This window comes from Scyliorhinus torazame, chromosome 2 (genome assembly GCF_047496885.1).
Source record: "Scyliorhinus torazame isolate Kashiwa2021f chromosome 2, sScyTor2.1, whole genome shotgun sequence".
NCBI lineage: Eukaryota > Metazoa > Chordata > Chondrichthyes > Carcharhiniformes > Scyliorhinidae > Scyliorhinus > Scyliorhinus torazame.
In genome coordinates, this window is record NC_092708.1 from 120,669,525 (window position 1) to 120,692,132 (window position 22,608).

At 49.1% G+C, this 22,608-nt stretch overlaps 1 protein-coding gene across 4 annotated transcripts in view; it reads left to right on the forward strand.

Annotated features, from left to right (window-relative positions):
• rapgef4a (Rap guanine nucleotide exchange factor 4a) overlaps positions 1-22,608 on the forward strand; it is a 631,693-nt gene that overhangs the window by 128,850 nt on the left and 480,235 nt on the right. For all 4 annotated transcript variants that reach the window (XM_072476111.1, XM_072476137.1, XM_072476128.1 and 1 more), the window contains exon 3: positions 14,690-14,778. In XM_072476111.1, the coding sequence (XP_072332212.1) occupies positions 14,690-14,778 (89 nt within the window). The remainder of the gene's footprint in view (positions 1-14,689; positions 14,779-22,608) is intronic.

The window sequence follows — 22,608 nt, forward strand, 5'->3', positions numbered from 1 at the left end:
ACTAATTTGTTACGAAATTTTTTGAAAATACTGTACCAAAAGTAATGATTCTAATTTTTAGGCAAATCGAGACTGCCAAAAAGTTACTGTAGTTATTATGTTATGTCCCAATATGTTTATCTGTCATGTCTAAAGCCCTACTCTAACATGGCACCTCTGAATAGAATACATGAATTATGTATTTTTTCTGTTCTTTAATTAGGTTGATTCTCATACATCAACTAAAAATAAGCAAGAGGCCTGTGAGAACTAATATATTCCCAGCGGTGTCACAGCTTGAAGCTCATTCAAAGCACTGAGCTTATATTAGACAAATGGGGTCATAGCTTCCAACTCGCATCGGAAAGAGATGGCCTGCAGGAATGATAAGAAATACATACATACTAACCTGCCCTCGACAATTATGCTGTCACTTTCGGTCGTGGGAGCTGCTTGGGGCCTGCACGAAGACATTTCACAGGCTCCAGCACCGGCCAGCTCTGGTGAATTCAAGGAGTCCACATTCCCTTTTTTTAACTGCACTAGCTGTTGTAAAGTTGTGGTGAATGTATTCACCTAAGTATGAATTGTCTGTATAGTGCTGTGACCTATGACCTGGAAATGATGATACTGTCTACTTCCAAGTACTGTATTGGAACCCTGGTGGGCTCCGCCTCTGGCTCCGCCCTCACCGGGGCAATATATAGACTGGCCACCTGTGGGTGGCACTCATTTGTACAGCTGACAAAACTCTGGCAGGCGAGTTCATGGATAAAAAAGCCTAATGTTCACTTGTTCTCACAGTCTCACAGTGAATTGACGGTATAACAATTTATTATCCATCGCCAGCACCATGGAAGCCGCTCTAAAGCCAGATAAGCTTGAACTCGACGCGCGAGCAACAGAGTCCAAGGAGATCTTCGAACATTGGCTTCGCTGCTTCGAGGCCTACCTCGACTCCTCCACAATGCCTCCCACTGAAACCCTCAAGCTGCGACTCCTCCACGCTCGGGTGAGCCATCGAATCTCCGTGATGATAGAGAAAGCTGCCATGTACGAGGCGGCGGTCGCAACCCTCAAGGCGCATTTCGTGAAGCCAGTAAACGAGGTGTTCGCCCGACACCTTCTCACTACCCGCCGTCAACGCACCGGGGAATCGCTGGACGAGTACCTGGAAAACCTGACCCTACTCACAAGGAACTGCAGCTATTGGGATGTGATGGCAGAGGAACACATGAACCTACAGATCCAGGACACCTACGTGGCTGGGGTCCGATCGAAATACATAAGGCAGCGCCTGCTGGAAAACAGGACCTCTGAGCTGCGGGACCCGGTAAAGGCCTACCAGAGCCTCAGTGCGTTCCCCGCGGGCCCGGTGAGCCCCTCGTGGACACCATCGTTGCGGCCCCCGTCGGACCCGACTATGTCACAGGCCTGTGCCGCGCGGCTACCAGTCCAGCCTGGGGAACCGCAGTGCTACTTCTGCAGCCAGGGTCAACATCCCTGGCAGCGTTGCCCAACCCGCACAGCGACGTGCAGCGACTGTGGCAAAAAGGGACACTTCGCCAGAGTCTGTCTGGGCTGACCTAAAGCCCAGAAATCGAAAACTCACCCGGCCCGACCCATGGACTCGCAGCCCCCGCAATGTGGCTGCGTGCCTGCCCGGAACACCCCCTTCAGAAGCGTCATCAGCCTCGTGCGACTCGTGGGGGCCGCCATCTTGGCCGCCGGCTCCAACACGTGCGACTCGGGGTGCCGCCATCTTGGCCGTCGGCTTCGGCACCAACCGACATGTGCCACCGATGGGGGCGGCCATCTTGGTCGCCACCTTCGACCCAGCCTGACACGTGCGACTCATGGGGGCTGCCATTTTGTGACCCCGATACCGCCAACCGCGCAAGCTACCCGCAGCTTGGCGCAGTCACCCTCGACCAGTCGCAGCCAAAGCACCTGAAAAACTCAATGATGGTCGTCCGGGTCAACGGGCACGAGACCCCCTGTCTTTTCGACTCCGGGAGCACGGAGAGCTACGTTCACCCTGACACGGTAAGGCGCTGCTCCCTTCATATCTACCCCGCATCCCAAACAATCTCCCTTCCCATTCGGTTCAGATCCGGGGGTACTAACACTAATCTCGCGCTGCAGGGCGCCAAATATGCTCGTTTTAAGCTGTACGTCCTCCCTCACCTCTGCACCCTACTGCTTGGATTAGACTTCCAATGCAGTCACCGAAGCCTGACCCTACAGTTCGGCAGACCCTTGTCCCCCTCACGGTATGCAGCCTCGCGACCATCAAGGTCTCCCCCACTTCGCTCTTTGCGAACCTCACTCCCGACTGTAAGCCCATCGCCACCAGGAACAGGCGGTACTGTTCCCAAGACACGACTTTTATCAAGTCGGGGGTCCAGCGACTGTTGAGGGAAGGGATCATCGAGGCCAGCAACAGCCCCTGGAGAGCGCAAGTGGTGGTCGTCCAGACCGGGGAAAAGAATCGGAGGTTGTGGACTACAACCAGACCATTAATTGGTTCACGCAACTGGATGCGTACCCCCTCCCCTGCATAGCGAAGATGGTCAACCAGACAGCACAGGACCGCGTGTTCTCAATGGTCAATCTGAAGTCAACCTACCACCAGCTCCCGGTCCGCCCTGAAGAGCGTCACTACACCGCCTTCGAAGCAGACGGCAGACTCTTCCACTTCCTCAGGGTCCCTTTCGGCATCACTAACGGTGTCTCGGTTTTTCAGAGAACGATGGACCGAATGGTGGACCAGTACAGTTTGCGGGCTACACACCCGTACTTGGACAATGTTACCATCTGCGGCCATGATCAGCAGGACCATGACGCCAACCTTCAGAGGTTTCTCCAGGCCGCCCAATCCCTCAACCTCACATATAACAAAGAGAAGTGTGTTTCCACACTACCTGACTGGCTATTCTCGGCTATGTCATGGAGAATGGAGTCCTAGGGCCCAACCCCGACCGCATGCACCCCGTCACGGAACTTCCCTCTCCCCACAGCCTCGAGGCCCTCAAACGATGTCTGGGGTTATTCTCCTACTACGCCCAGTGGGTCCCCAACCATGCGGACAAAGCTTGCCCACTGATTCAAACCACCATATTTCCCCTGACGGCGGAGGCCCGCTCGGCCTTCAGCCGCATCAAGGCCGACATCACCAAGGCCGCAATGCACGTGGTGGACGAGTCCGTCCCCTTTCCGGTAGAGAGCGATGCGTCAGATGTCGCACTGGCCTCTACACTCAACAAGGCGGGCAGGCCAGTAGCATTCTTCTCTAGGACCCTCCACGCTTCCGAAATCCTACACTCCTCGGTCGAGAAGGAAGCTGTTGCAATTTAGAAGGATGAGGGGGGATCTTATAGAAACATATAAGATTATGAAGGGAATAGACAGGTTGTTTCCACTGGCGGGTGAAAGCAGAACTAGGGGGCATAGCCTCAAAATAAGGGGAAGTAGATTTAGGACTGAGTTTAGGAGAAACTTCTTCACCCAAAGGGTTGTGAATCTATGGAATTCCTTGCCCAGTGAAGCAGTAGAGGCTCCTTCATTAAATGTTTTTAAGATAAAGATAGATCGTTTTTTGAAGAATAAAGGGATTAAGGGTTATGGTGTTCGGGCCGGAAAGTGGAGCTGAGTCCACAAAAGATCAGCCATGATCTCATTGAATGGTGGAGCAGGCTCGAGGGGCCGGATGGCCTACTCCTGCTCCTAGTTCTTATGTTCTTATGTTCTTATGTTCTATGCCATAGTGGAAGCTGTGCGGCACTGGAGGCACTATCTAGCCGGTAGGAGGAGGTTCACCCTTGTCACCGACCAGCGGTCGGTCGCCTTTATGTTTGACAATGCACAACAGGGCAAGATTAAAAATGACAAAATCTTGAGGTGGAGGATCGAACTCTCCACCTACAATTACGATATTAAGTATCGTCCTGGGAAGCTCAATGAGCCCCCAGATGCCCTGTCCCTGGCACAACTCTGCACATGAAGGACAATGCAACAGCGCACGCCAAAATAATGACAAGACTACAAACACACCATGGCATGACAATGAATCTCATAAATCCACATTTGCTCCGGAACAAACAAGCACACCAGCTTACAAGGCAGGTGACACACTAAATCAATACCACAAGCACAGAAAAAAGTCCACATCAGTCAACATCAGTGGTTCGACCACTTGAACACCTTGTGGTGATTTGTTGCTCACTTGAAAACAAGAACACCGACGACATTCACAAAGAAATTACAAAAACAAGATCACCACGTCAACAACAGAAAAGAAAATTCATAAAGTTTGGACTCATAAATTTTTTAAATTAAAATTAAATATTAATTGGCTTTGTATAATCATCAATATCTTCACAACTTGTACATATCATCAATTATCTACCTGTTTTGTACAATTTTCTTCAACAAAGTACAGAAAATATGTAAAAAGAAAAAAGGGGGGATGTAGTGATATGCTTAACTGTATATACACAAGGGGTTAATGTAAATACAACTAAGTTACCACTAGAGGGAGCACCAGAGATGTATATATACATATAGACAAACAGGAAGTCAGGGCACTCACAGGAACGGCAGCTGGTGAGCAGGACACAGATAGGCAGCTCAGATGTAACATAATGGAAGCGCTGGAGAGAGAATGAACTCATAGAAATAAAGCATCTACTTCAACTGTAAGACTACGAGCTTTATTCAGACACAAGGAATAATACAAAGGCGGCCCATTGGGTGTTCCGCGGGAGCTATCCCAGTCACCGCATGTGGAGTGGTCCTATGCGAAAACAAAAAATGAGCCAGTCTAGTGTCTATAGACCCGGAAGACTGTTTCTTTAGGCCCGTTTGAATGTCTGCACAGCGTGCTCAGCCAACCCATTGGAAGCCGGTGGTATGAAGTGGTGCAGATATGGTGCACGCCGTTCAGCTTCCTGAACCTCGCAAACTCCTCACTTATGAAAGGAGTGCCATTGTCCATGACGAGCACCTCGGGAAGGCCAAGTGTGCTTACAGATAAACGCATCTTCTCGATCGTTGCGCAGGGCGTTGTGCCCACCATCTTATGCACCTTAGCCATTTAGATTGGGCATCGATTAATAAAAGGAACATGGATCCTTGAAAAGGACCGGCAAAATCGACACCTCCAAGGCCGACGTGGCCATTCCCAGTGGGCGGTAGCTTCTGATGCTCCGCACAAATGGAGCAGTTTTGGGCCACCTTCTCAATTCCGGTGTCGAGTCCTGGCCACCAGACATAACTCCAGGCCAACCCAACATTTTCATTTTGGTTACCCACAAATGCCCATTGTGCAAGTCCTTTAGTATCAGCTCCTGTCCTTTTTCCAGGACGACCACACACGTCACCCACAAGAGTTCCACGCTAAATTCTGACAGCTTGGAGGAAAATGGCCGCAACTTGCCAGGGAGCTGTCTATGCTGCCCACCATACAGGACTATGTGCCGAACCTTTGACAGGACTGGATCCGTCTAGATCCACTCACGGATCTGCGATGCCGTGACAGGCAAGGAGTCCATACAGTTTAGGGTTGCAACCACCTCACCGGTCGTTGGGGTAGACATTGTTAGACATTTTAGTTGCTGTGATATGAAGAGTCTAAAGTTCTGTTCCTTTTTCACAAACACACATTTATTTCATTCCAACAGCCTTTGCACAAAACTCTAACTATACATCACCTGACAGAGGCCACCTGAAGCCCCTTTACATATCAGTGTCAATTAATGGATACTTAACATAAATGAGACAACTAATTGCAATGTCTCTTAACCCATTACTTAACAGTCTCCCCTTCCTTGGAGAAAAAAATAATAATTAGGTGAAAACTAAATTTCAAGAAACTCAAAAACAAACGCATGATTTCCCCCCCTTTTTTTTTTGGACGAGAAAGAAAAAAAACCAGTCACAGAAACAAGCGCCCTTCATTAACAATATCCAAAATTTTCTGTGAACTCGCCCCTCTTTACGTAAACCAGTCTGACAGTTGACAGCTCCTGTCGACCCATTTAATTTTTGTTATTTCCCCTCTGTCCAACATCTGCTTCAAACTTGCGATGTCTATCCCTAACCTCTTTTCATTGACACTTTTTGTAGAGTGCACATTTTCCCACAGGGATTTATTGTCAATGTGACAGTCAAAAGGTATATCAGCCAAATCCCCTAATTTCTGTCAATATCATACTTACATAAAAGGCCATATCCACCGCCTCTACAAGGCTTAACGTCTCAGCAGCCAAAGTGCTTTTTACCACTCTCCTTATTTTCTTTGTTTCCCACACAAGCGGGCAACATTTACCATTGTTGCCCAAAAGGAAAATTATTAAACCTTCTGCGCTTGAAACCCCATCACATAAATTTGCATAGGACGCATCACAATAAGCTATGAGTTTCAAGTGCCTACCGTCACCTAAAACTGGGAACTTCAAAACACTCCTGCATTTTTAGTTTGGCCACGCTTTATTTGCTCTTATTATGTCTTCCACTTTGGGATCATTCATTTTTGTACTCAACTCTAAGACATCAAAACTCACGTCCGGTCTAGTCTGTCTACCTAACCAGTTCAGTTGCCCAATTAAACTTCGCAGTTGCTCTTTTCCTATCTTTGAAACCATTGCGTCTTTTTGTGAAACTCGGCCACGACTAATTTCTATTGGGCTGATGCTTTCCAAATAAGATTGCTGATGTAAAGTTGCCCCTAACTTAGTCTGTCCAATTTCCAGTCCAATATATTTAAATGCACCGGAAGCCTGACTTCCAACCCTGAATTCTTTCCTGAAACCAGAGATTACAATAGCTTCAAAATCACTAGTCCCACCCCACAAAAAATCATCGACATGCATCATAAAAACGCCAGAAAGATTTCCTTTATAGTGCCAGTAAAACATTTCAGGATCTGCTTTCAACTGGCAACAGCCTAAATTTAACAACTGACCTTACCGAAAAATACCAGACTCTAGATGCATCATTTAATCCGTATACACATTTGTTCAACTTCCAGAGTACCCCTTCTGTGTTAGCTGCTTCTTTAGGAGGACGGAGAAAAATGTCTCTCTGGAGCTGATGCCCCTGCAAAAAGTCAGCTTTTATATCTATAGATTTGCATTCCCATGCCTTTGTGGCTAATAGAGCCAAGAAGATCTTTAAAATAACATTTCCTGCTGAAGGTGAATCTCCCCTTAAATCCTGATCTTCTAAGTTTTCTTCAAATCCCTTTGCCACAAGCCTGGCCTTTGCCTTATAAGTTCCATCCGGAAGAACCTTTTCCTTGCAAATCCATCTGTGGGATAGAGCTCTTTGTCCCCTATCCGGTACTTCCGTGTATACCCCAAATTCACTCCAACTATGCAATTCTTGCTGTTTAGCTTCTTTGATAACTTTTTCATCTAATTTATTTGAAGCCACCAAAATCTCACGTGCATGTGGGCTTCTACTCCTATTAGTATTCGTAGTCTTACTCATGTTCCGAGATCTTGATAAACTACGTCCCCTCTCCCGCCTGGTATCTCGTTCGGTACTGCTACTGCTTGATCTTTCCCTTCTGCTGTGGGATGTCCTTTCAATAGTTCTCGACCTTTTCCTGCGGACCTATTCACTATCCGATGTACTATCTGAACTGGCACTGTGTTTCTGTGCCCTCCATTTTTGAACTTCGTTTTCCCAATCCATTGTCTTGACTCCTTCCCCTGAATGCTGTACATTCAACCAATGTTTATACTTTCCAGTGGCCTTCCCTGCTCTACTAATAACAGTTGCATCCTTCCATTGACTAGACCCTTCAGGCAAGTGTGTCACTTTTGTACCAACCTTTGGCAGTTGCCCTTTCGGAAAAATGGCCTGTTCTAATTCATCAGAAGTGTTGTGTTCCTCTATAGAAACCCTGTCTATATCAGTTAATTGGTCCTCATAGTTCTGTAACACATGTGTACCAGATGACTCTGGTTCCTCGTCATGTCTGTCTGCTCTGTCTAAATTTGAAAATTTGTAATCTGTACCCATTATCCTTGATGAATGTACCCTGACAGTTTGATTACCATGTTGCAAAATAATTGTTTTGCCATCAATGCCTATGATCTTCCCTGGGCCTTTCCATTCATTAGAATTGTCCCTCTTATATTATACCATGCCTCCTTGCTGAAAAACGGCATCTGATGGCCGTACGTTATGTCTTAAAGCTCTGCGATTTTTTTCAGAGACTTCTGCTTCCAAAACAGCTTTTCTACTGCTATGTAATGCATTTAAATGTTCAGCAAAACCAGGACTAATTGTAGTCCCCTCCCAAGCTGGAGGCTGGTCATCCAAAATGGACGGAATTTTCGGATTTCTACCAAACACTAATTGATAAGGACTATAGCCCCCAACCATCTGCAGTGAATTCTCTTCATGTACAGCCTATGCTAAAGCTGAATTTAGCCTGCAATTTGGCCGATCTGCCCAAATTTTCCCAAGCATGTCATGGATGACAGCATGATTTCTTTCACAGACACCATTACTAAATGGGCTTTCTGCCGCCGTATTCATAACTTCTGATATTCATGTTTCCACACATATCCCTAAACTCATCATTAGCAAATTCTCCCCCATTGTCCGGAAGGAATTTTGCCGGTGGACCCATTCCTGTCCCTATCCATTTTTCCACGATTTGATCCAGAATTACTCTCTTTTCTTTACTTCGTACAATCGTTGATTGACTAAATCTGGTTGCTAAATCTACAAAATGCAAAATAAATATATTATTTGCTTTATCCCAGATCTTAAGGTCCTTGGCCACAATGTCATTAAAATCCCTGGCCAAAGGTAGGGTTACTATCGGTCGTGCTGGTGTCCTTCTGTACTTCCTACAAACTTCACAGTGGTCACTAACCTGTTCTATCAGTTTAGTACAGTCGTCATCCCTTACCCCTGCATCCTTTAATAAAATTTTCAGCCTCCGAGGAGACGGATGTGCAAATTGCCTATGCAGTTTTAATACCACAAGCTTTTTATCAGCTAAAGTCCCATTTTCAACTGCCATTAACACACCCTTAACCACTCTACTTGAAATATTATTTGTCAGTAATGGAATACAATAGTGTCCCGACTGTGTAAATTGTAAGTCCACCGCCTTTCCAAAAACTGTTGCCTTATCGTGTTCTGTATCCAGTTTCATGCGTGCTTCCTTCATCGACGGTCTGCTCAGAAGCAAAGGTATCTCACTTGATACAACATCCGTGCTAATGAAATGATTCACTCCGGCAATATTGCAAGGGATCACCACTCTTTTCAGCGACTTCAGAGTATTATCATCCCCAAACCTGAAACTTGTGGAATTTTAAATTCCTTAACCTGGTTACGATTTTCAGCATTCAAAAAGTCCAGGGAACATTTAAACCAGTCAATTCCACACACACAATAGATGTGCAGCCATTGTCCAATACAGCACAGTTGAAGGATTCTGCAACCAACACCCTCATTACCGGCGTAAAACTGCTTGTCAATAGGACAATGCCTTCTTTCTGGTCACTATCTTTTTCCTCTTCTGACTCTTCCGTGTCATGTGTCGCTTCAAACACTCTATCAAACGAGTTGGACAGTTGAAAGCATAATGGTATTGAGAGTCACATCGAAAACATCGATTTATCATGCCCGTGCATTTCTGGGGTTCACCTTCCTATTGTAGGTTCTAACTGGGTTTCTGTCTCCATAATTTCCTTGTCTCGGTCTCCTTCTATAGTCTTGAGCCCTGTTCGTAGCCATACGGTTTCGCCATCCTGTTAGTAGTGCATCTTCCATATTCTGCCTTATTGCAGGCTGACCTATTTGGGTCATCAGAGCCATTGGAATCGAATGTTTCCCCAGAAACATTTGTAAAGCCTTTGTCATCTGTTCGAATAAGGTATCCTTATCAGTAAACTGAACTCCTGTCAAAACCAGGAGCCTATCCATGTTGCTCACTCTAGCACAGTCAAGTAATTTAAAGGCCAACACAGACTGTGTAAATTCCAGGTTGTGTTTCTGCAGCCTTTTATATAGTCTGCCAAATTCCATTATATAGTCTTCCATGGAGATATCCTCCATTTTCTAGAACTTATCAAAATCCGACCATACTTCATACGCACTTAACAAATCACCCTTCTTAGAAATCTTATCCATATAATGTAATAAAGTCTCCAGACCTTCTTCTGAGTCTAACTCTTCCAATTCCAGCTCAGAAAGCACTTTGTTTCGGATTTTACTGCCATATGGTAGAGAAAGAGCCAATGCCATACCTTGTTTTCTCTTTCCCAAAGCAGTTACCTCAGTCCACATAACTACTGCACTTCTCCATTGGTCGTATGATTCCCTTTCAGAAAATAAGGGAGGATAGTCATATCCAGACATCTTTATCCTCGGTTCAGCCATATATCCCTTTTTTCTTTTCTTTTCTCACTCACTCCTTGGTTTGATCTGGAAAAGTTGTATCTTTCAACCCTTCACATTTACACAGCAACCATCCTCTGCTACCAATTGTTAGACGTTTTATTTGCTGTGATATGAAGAGTTTAAAGTTCTGTTCCTTTTTCACAAATACACATTTATTTCATTCCAACAGCCTTTGCACAAAACTCTCACTATACATCACCTGACAGAGGCCACCTGAAGCCCCTTTACATATCAGTGTCAATTAATGGATACTTAACATAAATGAGACAACTAATTGCAATGTCTCTTAACCCATTACTTAACAGACATGGGGCCGGTCGACAAAGGCAATTGGCTCAGTGCATCGGCATTCGCTATCTGGGTCCCTGGTTTGTGCTCCAGAGGATACTCGTAGGCAGCGAACAACAGAGCCCAGCGCTGGATCCGTGCGGAAGTAATGGGCGGAATTGGCTTACCCTCTCTGAAAAGTCCCAGCAGAAGCTTATGATCAGTCACGATAGTGAAGTGGCGGCCATACACATACTGGTGGAAGCGTTTCACCACAAAGACCACCGCAGGCCCTCCTTCTCGAACTGCGTGTATTTCTTTTCCGCTGCAGTCAATGTGCGGGAAGTGAAAGCTATCGGCCGCTCGGCTCCGTTCTGCTTCTTGTGGGACAGGACGGCCCCAATACCAAATGGGGATGTCTCACACGTGATGAGCAAAGGCTTTTCAGGATCATAATGGGTTAGTAACCCAGATGACGACAATTATTGTTTTACCCGTCGGAAAGCAGTTTCTTGCGGCTGACCCCAAACCCAGGTGTGATTCTTCTTTAACAGAAGGTGCAACGGGGCCAGCGTTGTTGCCAGATTGGGGAGGAACTTCTCGTAATAGTTTACGAGGCCAAGAAAAGAACGAAGAAGCAAAGTGTCAGTCGGGATGGGGTCCTGTTGAATTGCTACAGGGTAACCCAGGTAGACAACTTCCTTCGCCTGAAGGACACACGTTGTATGACATAAACGGACTCCAGCCTCTGAGAAGCATCTAAGGACAGCCTCCAAATGTTCCTCTCCGACTTCCCCGTAATCAAAACGTCATCTAGGTAAACAGCGACACATGGTTTCTCAAGGTGCCCTCCATGACGCGTTGAAAGATAGCGCAGGCAGAGGATACTCCAAAGGGCAACTGTGTATATTCATACAGGCCCCCATGTGTATTAATAGTTACATAAGGCCGGGAGGCAAGGTCCAGCTCCAAATGTAGGTAGGCGTGACTCTTATCTAATTTTGTGAATGAGAGTCCGCCTGCAAGCTTCGCGTAGAGAGCTTCTATACGGGGCACTGGGTATCGGTTGAGCCAGGAAGCGGTATTCACTGTACGTTTATAATCACCGCACAAGCGAAGCGTGGCATCAGCTTCATTACCGGTACAACTGGCGCTGCCCAGTCAGCGAAACGGACGGGCCTGATAATACCCAAGGACTCCAAACGAGTGAGCTCCACTTCTATCTTCTCGAGCAAGGCGCAAGGCACCGGGCGCGCCCAGAAATATCCTGGTTCAACCTGGATACAGGCTACGGCCCCTTTTATCTTCCCCAAACCGGGCTGGAATACATCTGGGTGCCGTCCTAGTACCTCCGTCAACCCTCCAGAACCTGTTTGAAGGATGTGCTGCCACTGCAGCTGCAAATGGAGCAACCAGTCCCGACCCAACAGGCTGGGCCCGTGGTCGCACGCCACGATAAGCGGGAACCGCCCCTCCTGGCATCCATAAAGAACAGGGGTCATCATAGTTCCAGCAATGTCCAATGGTTCCCCCATTTGGGTGACCAACTTGGCCTGTGTATTGGTCAAGGCAAGGGTCTGTACACCCTAGTTGATGTGGTCGTATGTCCTCTGGGCAATCACGGAGACCGCTGCACCAGTGTCCAACTCCATCTCAAGCGGGTGACCATTGGCCCGTACCGTCACCTTAATGGGGGCCACACAGGGAGCTGCCACACAATGCAGCTGCATACAGTCGTCCTCCGTCTCCAAATCCTCGGGAGCAGTCCCCACAGGTTCATTCAAATGGAAGGTACGGCCCCTGGGCTGTACCCAGTTCCTGTCGGAACGATGGCACCTCTAACACCCCCAGGACCGGCATCCACGACGGAGTCGGTGCCCACAAGTCTGACACTGACATGGTTCCTCATCCATCGGTTCTGGAGAAGGCTCCCTTTGGGGAGGAACATTCGGCGGCCACTGGCTTCGATCCGCTCCCCGTCCCGCCCAAAAGCAGGGAGACGCTTTTGGACAGAAGGGGTTGCGCCCCAAGGCATGCACCTCCATTCCCTGTAGCTCCTGCACGCTCCCTTCTATGCTCTCTCGGGACAACGTTATCTGAATGGCTTGTTGAAAACTCAACGTCGGCTCGGCTAACAACTTTCTCTGGGTGGCCGCAAACCAAACGGTCAGGTAACATTTCTGTCAAGGTCTCACCATAGTCACAGTACTCTGCAATCCTGCGCAGCCTGGATGGAAACTCTGCAAGGGATTCTCCCGGGGTCCTCTCTACGGTACTAAACCGGTAATGCTGGACTATCGTGGGCGGGGTTGGGTTAAAATGTTGCCCCACAAGTTCATCAAACATCTTGCTGTCTGGCACAGCTGGGTACGTAAGGCTCCTAATCACCCCAAACATATGCGGTCCACAGGCGGTGAGCAAAATGACCACCTGGCGCTCGTTTTTGATGACATTATTCATCTGGAAATAGTAACACATCCGTTGTGCGTACTGGTTCCAACTTTCCAGCGCAGCATCAAAGACATTCAAACGTCCGTAAAGAGGCATGGTTTAACAGAAAAAAAACTTCCAACCTGTGTCCAACAAAAATCCAGGGAGGTGGCTTCGGCAGCTTAGACAGCTATCCACTTTAACCCTCGTCGTTACATATATGCAACAGCAGCAGTCCACCACCACTGCTCTCTCCTCTCTCGCTGGTTCCACACTGGCCAGCACTATTTATGCAGCTGACTCTGCTAATGATTTCTCCACCCCTCATTGGGGAAGCTCATACTCACTAAGAATTGTGGGATAGGCAATAGTCCCCAGCCAGTAGTAATCAGGCAGCTTATAACAACACTTTTAACAATAACGTGTCAGAATGTTCCAGACATCCCACAGCCTTTCCTCAGTGGTCACAAACTCTCCAACATGACAGGTTTTATTACGGTTTCTAAACCAAGCACCAGCAAAGGAAAATAAGGAGGGACGAGCAATTCAAATTTCCTATAAGTCTAACAAAGATGACGCCGACCTCAGAAGAGGTGGGTGCAGAGTCTCAAACCAAGGTCATCCTGCCCTGTGAAAAGGCCACACAAAACTGGAGTGGGGGCAGAAAGGCCCTGCAAATTCGAAATCACTGCAAAAAACTTTTAAGTTCTTGTCATTGTCAATCCCATTCCCACCTGCATCAAGACACAAAACATCCGTCCCAAGGTGTTCATTTTTGGAATGTGCCACTATTTTGAAACTGCTAAGCCTCTAGTTTTCTAGCATAACCTGTAAGCTTCTGGTTTTACTCCTCTGTGTGGTTCCTCTGGGGGCCGAGGCCCTGTCAGTTTAGTGCTCTTGAACAATCTGCAAGGATTCACACAAAATAAGAAAAGTTCCTGATTTTCATCTTTTATAGAACGAGGAAGAGTCGATCAATATTTGAAGCATGGAAGATTTCAGAGCAGTGAGATTTTGGACTGTGATAGCAAAGACAGCTGAACACGATAGCAGCACAGCCTCCTGCTGTGCTCGAATCACAGAATTGTTATGGTGCAGAACGAGGCCATTTGTTCCATCGTGTTTGCATGGGCTCTCCAAACAAGCATCATGACTTATTGCCATTCTCTGCCTTTTCACAGCATCCCTGCACATTGTTTCTCTTCAAATAATCATCCAGCGCCCTCTTGAATGCCTCAGTTTAAACTGCCTCCACCACACTTCCTTCCAGGCAGTGCATTCCAGACCCAAACCACTTGTGTGAAAAGGTTTTTTCTCAGACCCACATTTGCTTCTTGATCCTTTTATGAATGGGAACAGTTTCTCCCTATCTGCGATGTCCAGCTCCCTCATGAGGGGACCATACATTTCTATTTGTAAATGAATTATGTGATTGGGGAAAAGACTGCCTGGAACCATGGAGTGTCATATTAGTGCATGAAATGTTTTAAAAATAATTCTGTGTGTAGAAATTGGTTAGTAAGGGTTTGTGGGAACATTTTCATATCACGTTTTACAATATTTCTGTATTTTTGCTTCGTAGTGTTTCGACAAGGAGACATTGGGACAAGTTGGTACGCTGTACTTGCTGGATCCTTGGATGTTAAAGTGTCAGAAACAGCCAATCAACAGGTAAAAGGAGTGTTTTGTTCAGTTGCACTGGCCATGAAATTTGCCTCCTTGGCACCCAACTTTCCAGCACTCTGAGTGCCATTTTGGCACCAATTAGATATCTGCAGAGTGCCGCAGACTCCAGATACCATTTTGTTGAAGTCATCAACACATGTGCAAGGAGCATCTGCTGGAAGTATGTATAATAGACAGACTGTGATACCAATCAGTGTGTAGTGCTGATTTGACATCAGCTCTGCCATTTTGATATAGAATTTACAGTGCAGAAGGAGGCCATTTGGCCCATCGCGTCTGAACTGGTGCTCGGAAAGAACACCCTACTTAAGCCGACGTTTCCATCTTATCCCCGTAAGCCAATAACGCCACCTAACCTTTTGGCCACTAAGCAGCAATTTAGCATGGCCAATCCATCTAACCTGCCCATCTTTGGACAGTAGGAGGCAACTGGAGCACCCGGAGGAAACCCACGCGGGCACATAGAGAAAGTGCAAACTCCACACAGTCATCCGAGGTCGGAATTGAACCTGGGTCCCTGGAGCTGTAAGGCAGCAGTGCCATGCATTGTGCCGCCATGCTGCCCATGTGCCAAAGAACGTGGTCCTGACATCAGGAATTTGGTACATGGGTGCAGTGGTGTATATTCTCATTGGAATACAGCATGACAGGGAGAATGATTAGGGGGCACACAGAGCAGGACAAGTTGTTGGAAGAGGGAGGAGGAGATTTGGAAGAATGACTCTCAGCAGAAAACCTAATCTGTTCAGGGTGTTTAGGGACCAATTCATCTATACTGACGATCAGCAAAAAAAATTGCTTCCGACTTCTGCACATCAAAAGAGACATACTATTGAAATGTGCCACCTGCTCCAACCACAACTGCAGCCTTAAAGGGCAGTATTGCTACTGGATGTGAAGGTGATCCTGGCCATGAACAATTATGCATCAAACTTCTTCCGGACTGACTTCCGGTTGCGGCTATGCGGAGCTACGCCGCACGATTCGGCAGCTCCCGCTATTACGGACTTTCGGGCTCGTTAGAGGAGCCCCAACGGAATTTTTTCGAAGACAACCCGTGGGGAAAGGCAGAGCGAGGTCCCCCTCCAACTTTTATGGACCGGACCAGAAGTGCAACGGCCAAAAAAGCGGCATTGGAGCAGCGGGAGAAGCGAGGGGAAAAAAACAAGATGGCGGCGGCCGGGGACAAAGCGGAGTGCGGGCCGGAGCTGCAGGAGTTCATCAAGCGCTGCTTCGAGGAGCTGCGCAAGGAGATGCTGGTGCCTATGCTGTAGGCAATTGAAGGACTAGGGATGACCCAGAAGGCCCACGAGGTAAAGATCCAGGAGGTACAGAAAAGAGTCAGTGAGAATGAGGACGCGATCTTGGGCCTGGCGGTGAAAGTGGAGGAGCACGAGGCGCTACACAAGAGGTGGACGGGAAGACTCGAAGACCTGGAGAACAGGTCGAGGAGAAAGAATCTGCGGATCCTGGGTCTCCCTGAAGGAGTGGAGGGGGCCGATGCCGGGGCACACACGAGCACGATGCTCGGGGCGATGATGGGCGCAGAGGCCCCTTCGAGGGCGCTGGAGCTGGACGGGGCACACCGGGTGCTGGCGAGGAAGCCCAAGGCAAATGAGCCGCCAAGGGCGATGGTGGTGAGATTTCACCGGTTCACGGACAGAGAGAGGGTCCTGAAATGGACCAAGAAGGAGCAGAGCAGTAAGTGGGACAATGCAGAGATCCGAATATACCCGGACTGGAGCACGGAGGTTGCAAAGCGGAGAGCGGGTTTCAACCGGGCCAAAGCGGTGTTGTACCGGAAAGGAGTGAAATTCGGAATGCTGCAGCCAGCGCGACTGTGGGTCACATACAAGGACCAACACTATTACTTCGAAACGCCTGAAGAGGCGTGGACCTTCATACAAACCGAAAAGTTGGACTCAAACTGAGGGTTTGTGAGGGTGAGGGGGATGTTAGAGGTTTAATGTGTGATGGTTGTTGTATATAGGGGGTTAATCACGTGCAGGAAATGTTACATGGGCTGGGGGAGAGAGACAAGGCCGCGCCAGAGGGGGCAGGGCAGGCTTTGGAAAGGCGGGAAGGGGAACGAAGGAACGCATATTGATTGGGAGACTCCCACACGGGGAGGTCAATGGGACGGTGGGGGAAGCAGGGGTCAGCAGGTGTCAGCTGACTTACGGGAGTGATATGGGGGGAGCAAAAAAGCTAGACAGGGGTCTAGCGGGGGCGGGGAAGGGGAGGGGAAGTGGGGGGGAAAAAGGTTGCTGCTGCACTGACCGAAACGGAATGGGACACAGAAGAGGTGGTCGGGACGGGGGTCCCCCGGCTGGGGGACTGGAGGGTGAGGGAGGCGCGGACACGGGACTGGCCCAGAAAAGGAGATGGCTAGTTGGCTGGGGGTGGGGGGGTGAGAACCCCTCCAATCCGGCTGATAACGTGGAACGTGAGGGGCCTGAATGGGCCGGTGAAGAGGGCTTGAGTGTTCGCGCACTTAAAGGGACTGAAGGCAGACGTGGTCATGCTCCAAGAGACACACCTGAAGGTGGCGGACCAGATCAGGTTAAGAAAGGGATGGGTAGGACAGGTATTCCACTCGGGACTGGACGCGAAGAATAGAAGGGTGGCAATATTGGTGGGAAAGCGGGTGTCATTTGAGGCCACGACTATCGTAGTGGATAATGGAGGGCGATATTTGATGGTGAGCGGTAGGTTGCAAGGGACGTGGGTGGTGTTGGTAAATGTATACGCCCCGAACTGGGATGATGCTGGATTCATGAAGCGCATGTTGGGGCGCATTCCGGACCTGGTTATAGGAGGCCTGATAATGGCAGGGGACTTCAATACAGTGTTGGATCCAGCACTGGACCGCTCCAGATCAAGGACTGGAAAGAGGCCGGCGGCAGCCAAGGTGCTTAGGGGGTTTATGAATCAGATGGGGGGAGTGGACCCATGGCGGTTTGCAAGGCCGCAGGCCAGGGAATTTTATTTTTTCTCCCATGTGCACAAAGCCTACTCCCGGATAGATTTTTTTGTTCTGGGCAGGGCGCTCATCCCGAGGGAGTATTCGGCCATAGCCGTTTCGGACCACGCCCCGCACTGGGTGAAACTGGAGCTGGGAGAGGAGAGGGACCAACGCCCGCTGTGGCGGCTGGATGTGGGACTGCTGGCGGACGAGGTGGTGTGTGGGAAGGTGAGGGGGTGTATCGAAAGGTACTTGGAGGCCAACGACAACGGGGAGGTGCGAGTGGGGGTGGTATGGGAGGCGTTGAAGGCGGTGATCAGGGGAGAGCTAATCTCCATCAGGGCTCATAGGGAGAAGACAGAGGGCATGGAAAGGGAGAGGTTAGTGGGGGAGATTTTGAGAGTGGACAGGAGATACACAGAGGCCCCGGAGGAAAGATTACTTGGGGAAAGACGACGGCTCCAGACGGAGTTTGACCTGTTGACCACAGGGAAGGCGGATGCACAGTGGAGGAAGGCGCAGGGGGCGACCTACGAGTATGGGGAAAGGGCTAGTCGGATGCTGGCACACCAACTCTGTAAGAGGATGGCAGCGAGGGAAATAGGGGGAGTCAAAGATGGAAGGGGAGCCACGGTTCGGAGTGCGACGAAAATAAACGAGGTATTTAAGGCCTTCTATGAAGAGCTGTACAGATCCCAGCTCCCAGCGGGGGAAGAGGGGATGAGACGATTCCTAGACCAACTGAGATTCCCGAGGGTGGAGGAGCAAGAGGTGGCTGGTTTGGGGGCACCAATTGAGTTGGAGGAGCTGAGCAAGGGTTTGGGGAGTATGCAGGCGGGGAAGACCCCGCGACCGGACGGGTTCCCGGTGGAGTTCTACAGGAAGTACGTAGACCTGTTGGCCCCGCTACTAGTGATGACCTTTAATGAGGCAAGAGAGGAGGGGACACTGCCCCCGACAATGTCGGAAGCGACAATTTCTTTGATCCTAAAGCGGGACAAGGACCCACTGCAATGTGGATCATACAGGCCGATCTCGCTCCTCAACGTGGATGCTAAGTTGCTGGCAAAAGTGCTGGCCACGTGGATCGAGGACTGAGTCCCGGGGGTGATCCACGAGGACCAGACGGGATTCGTTAAGGGCAGGCAATTAAACACCAATGTGCGGCGGCTCTTAAACGTGATAATGATGCCATCGGAGGAGGGAGAGGCGGAGATAGTGGCAGCTATGGACGCGGAGAAGGCCTTTGACCGAGTAGAGTGGGAGTACCTCTGGGAGGTGCTGCGTAGGTTTGGGTTCGGGGGAGGGTTTATCAGTTGAGTTAAGCTCCTTTACAGAGCCCCGGTAGCGAGTGTAGTGACGAACCGGCGGAGGTCGGAGTACTTTCGGCTGTACCGAGGAACGAGGCAGGGGTGCCCCCTGACCCCCCTGTTGTTTGCATTGGCGATCGAACCCTTGGCCATGTCATTGAGGGAGTCTAATAAATGGAGGGGGGTGGTCCGAGGGGGAGAAGAGCATCGGGTGTCGCTATATGCGGATGACCTGTTGCTGTACGTGGTGGATCCAATGGAGGGGATGGTGGAGGTCTTGCAGACTCTAAGGGAGTTTGGGGAGTTTTCGGGCTATAAGCTCAATGTAGGGAAGAGTGAGCTCTTTGTATTACAGGCAGGGGACCAAGAAAGAGGGATAGGGGACCTACCGCTGAGGAGGGTGGAGGGGAGCTTTCGGTATCTAGGGATCCAGATAGCCAGGAGTTGGGGGGTCCTACATAAACTGAATCTGATGAGGTTGGTGGAGCAAATGGAGGAGGACTTCAAAAGATGGGACATGTTACCGCTCTCGCTGGCAGGTAGAGTGCAGTTGGTCAAAATGGTGGTCCTTCCGAGGTTTGTGTTTTTGTTTCAGTGCCTTCCCATCGTGATCACCAAGGCCTTTTTCAAGATAGTAGGTAGGAGTATAATGGGGTTTGTGTGGGCGAATAGGACCCCGCGGGTAAGGAGAGGGTTCCTGGAACGAAGTAGGGACCGAGGAGGGTTGGCGCTGCCAAACCTAGGGAGCTACTACTGGGCAGCAAATGTGGCGATGATCCGCAAGTGGGTGATGGAGGGAGAGGGAGTGGCATGGAAGAGGATGGAGATGGCGTCCTGTAAAGGAACGAGCCTGGGGGCGTTGGTGACGGCACCGCTGCCGCTCTCGCCGACAAGGTACACCACGAGCCCGGTGGTGGCGGCAACGTTAAGGATCTGGGGCCAGTGGAGATGGCACAGGGGTGCAATGGGAGCCTTGGCGTGGTCCCCGATCAGGGGTAACCACCGGTTTGTCCCGGGGAAGATGGACGGGGGGGGTTTCAGAGCTGGCATCGGGTGGGGATTAGAAGAATGGGGGACCTGTTCATTGACGGGACGTTTGCGAGCCTAGGGGCACTGGAGGAGAAGTTCGAGTTACCCCCGGGAAATGCCTTTAGATATATGCAGGTGAGGGCGTTTGTGAGGCGACAGGTGAGGGAATTCCCGTTGCTCCCGGCACAAGAAATTCAAGACAGGGTGATCTCGGGTGTATGGGTCAGGGAGGGCAAGGTGTCGGCAATACACCAGGAGATGAAAGAAGAGGGGGAAGCGCTGGTAGAAGAGCTGAAGGGTAAATGGGAGGAGGAGGTGGGGGAGGAGTTTGAGGAAGGTCTGTGGGCTGATGCCCTAGGTAGGGTTAATTCCTCTTCCTCGTGTGCCAGGCATAGCCTGATACAATTTAAGGTGATTCACAGAGCGCACTTGACGGGGGCGAGGTTGAGTAGGTTTTTTGGGGTAGAGGACAGATGTGGAAGGTGTTCAGGAAGTCCGGCGAACCATGTCCATATGTTTTGGTCATGCCCGGCACTGGAGGGGTTCTGGAGAGGAGTGACGGGAGCAATATCTCAGGTGGTGAAAGTCCGGGTCAAGCCAAGCTGGGGCTAGCAATATTTGGAGTAGTGGACGAGCCGGGAGTGCAGGAGGCGAAAGAGGCCGGCATTCTGGCCTTTGCGCCCCTAGTAGCCCGGCGAAGGATCTTGCTAATGTGGAAGGAGGCTAAGCCCCCCAGCGTGGAGGCCTGGATAAACAACATGGCAGGGTTCATAAAGCTGGAGAGGATTAAGTTTGCCTTGAGAGGGTCTGCGCAGGGGTTCTACAGGCAGCGGCAACCGTTCCTAGACTATCTCGCGGAGCGTTAGAGGAAGGTCGGTCAGCAGCAGCAGCAACCTAGGGGGGTGGGCGGACGACGTCCTGGGAGGGGGGTGGGGGGTGGGGGGGGGGGGTGGAATGGGGGATTGCCTGGCAGGGTGGATGAGCAAGAGATAACATGAAGGGTTGGGGAAACTGGCACGTGCGGGAGAGAGCCTGTATACAAAGCTATGTAAACATATCATTTTGCCATGTATATATCTTGCTCTGTGCGATTTCTTGTTATTTTCTTACGGGGGGAGGGGGTTATTGTTTGTAAGGGAGAAAAATTGTGTTAAAAAACTTTAATAAATATATTTTTTTTAAAAAGCTTCTTCCGGACTGGAATAAATGATATTTGCAACATCTCACATATTGCCGTTCAGTGTTAGATAAAAGAGGTCACTGAGCCTCTGCATTCCCAAAGTCTTGAATACATTTAATTCTCTCTTGCAAAGATTGCAGGTTTCTCTATGGTGCAGGGTGCTATTGACTGCCACATTTAGTTTTTCAGGTCTCACTTGATAACTCTGAGATTTACTCTGAGAGGCAGTGCAACTGAGAGGAAATCTGCAGCTGGCCAAATGATCGTCTGCAGTGGTATCCTGGCAGCAGTGATCGTGCCTTCATTCTGTGTCACTCTGATGTGCCATCTGCATTTGAACCACCACAACAAACCAAAATGTGGATATTAGGCAACCAGGGCTATCCACTAATGGCATGGATCATAACTCAGTTGCACAACCCACATACATATGCATAACATGCATGCAGTGAAAATGATGCTGCACAAGAAATGTTATCGTGAAACTTTTGGCATTTCATTATTTCCTATTAAAATTGCATCTGGATCCGAATAACATCATAGGACACAATTTGCATGCATTCCTCAGCTGCCTGCCTGATTCTCGTAGATGCTTTGACTGTATAAAAAAGCTGCAAATTTAAGATGACAGTGGCCAGGGATTGAGTGGGAGCTGGATACAATGTACCCCTGACTATTTTAACTTCATGTTGTCCCATTCCCGCCAGGCGATGAGGTTGACGTTTCTCCTTCATATCTGAAAGAGGAAGAGAGTTACCAATTTCCTTGTGGAAAGGGGGTCCGGTTTGCTAGGGCATCGAATATTTCCGCATTTCATGGTTCCTAAGAGTCTTGGGAATAATTCATCTTCACATCAATCTCATGATTTACATTGATCAAAAGGATTTTCGTTCATTTTCAAATGGTTTCTGAATACAGAACCATCACAATGTAAATGAATGTCTGAATCCAGGACCCATCCATCAGATATTTATTATGCGGCAGTCCACAGTGCTGAAATTGATAGAAAATTCCCTACAGGCTGAAAAAAATGGTTGCTTGGAGACCAGGGTTTTCCTTTGTAGAGCTATGGCTGCGGATCCAAAATAGCAGCAGGACATCAATACAATAATGGTGCAAGGCTCAATCAGATTTATTGCTGAAGCAAAGACCGCACATCTCAAGCAGGGTACTCCTCCATAGCCTAACAGATTGTCAAATATAATCATGGCGTATTGCATATTGCGTAACCTTGCAACACAAAGTGGAGAATGTGGAATGAAAAGGAGGCCCATGGTGCAGCAGAGGCAGAGGAAAAGGAAATGGACAAAGCAACAATGTGGTCTGGAAAC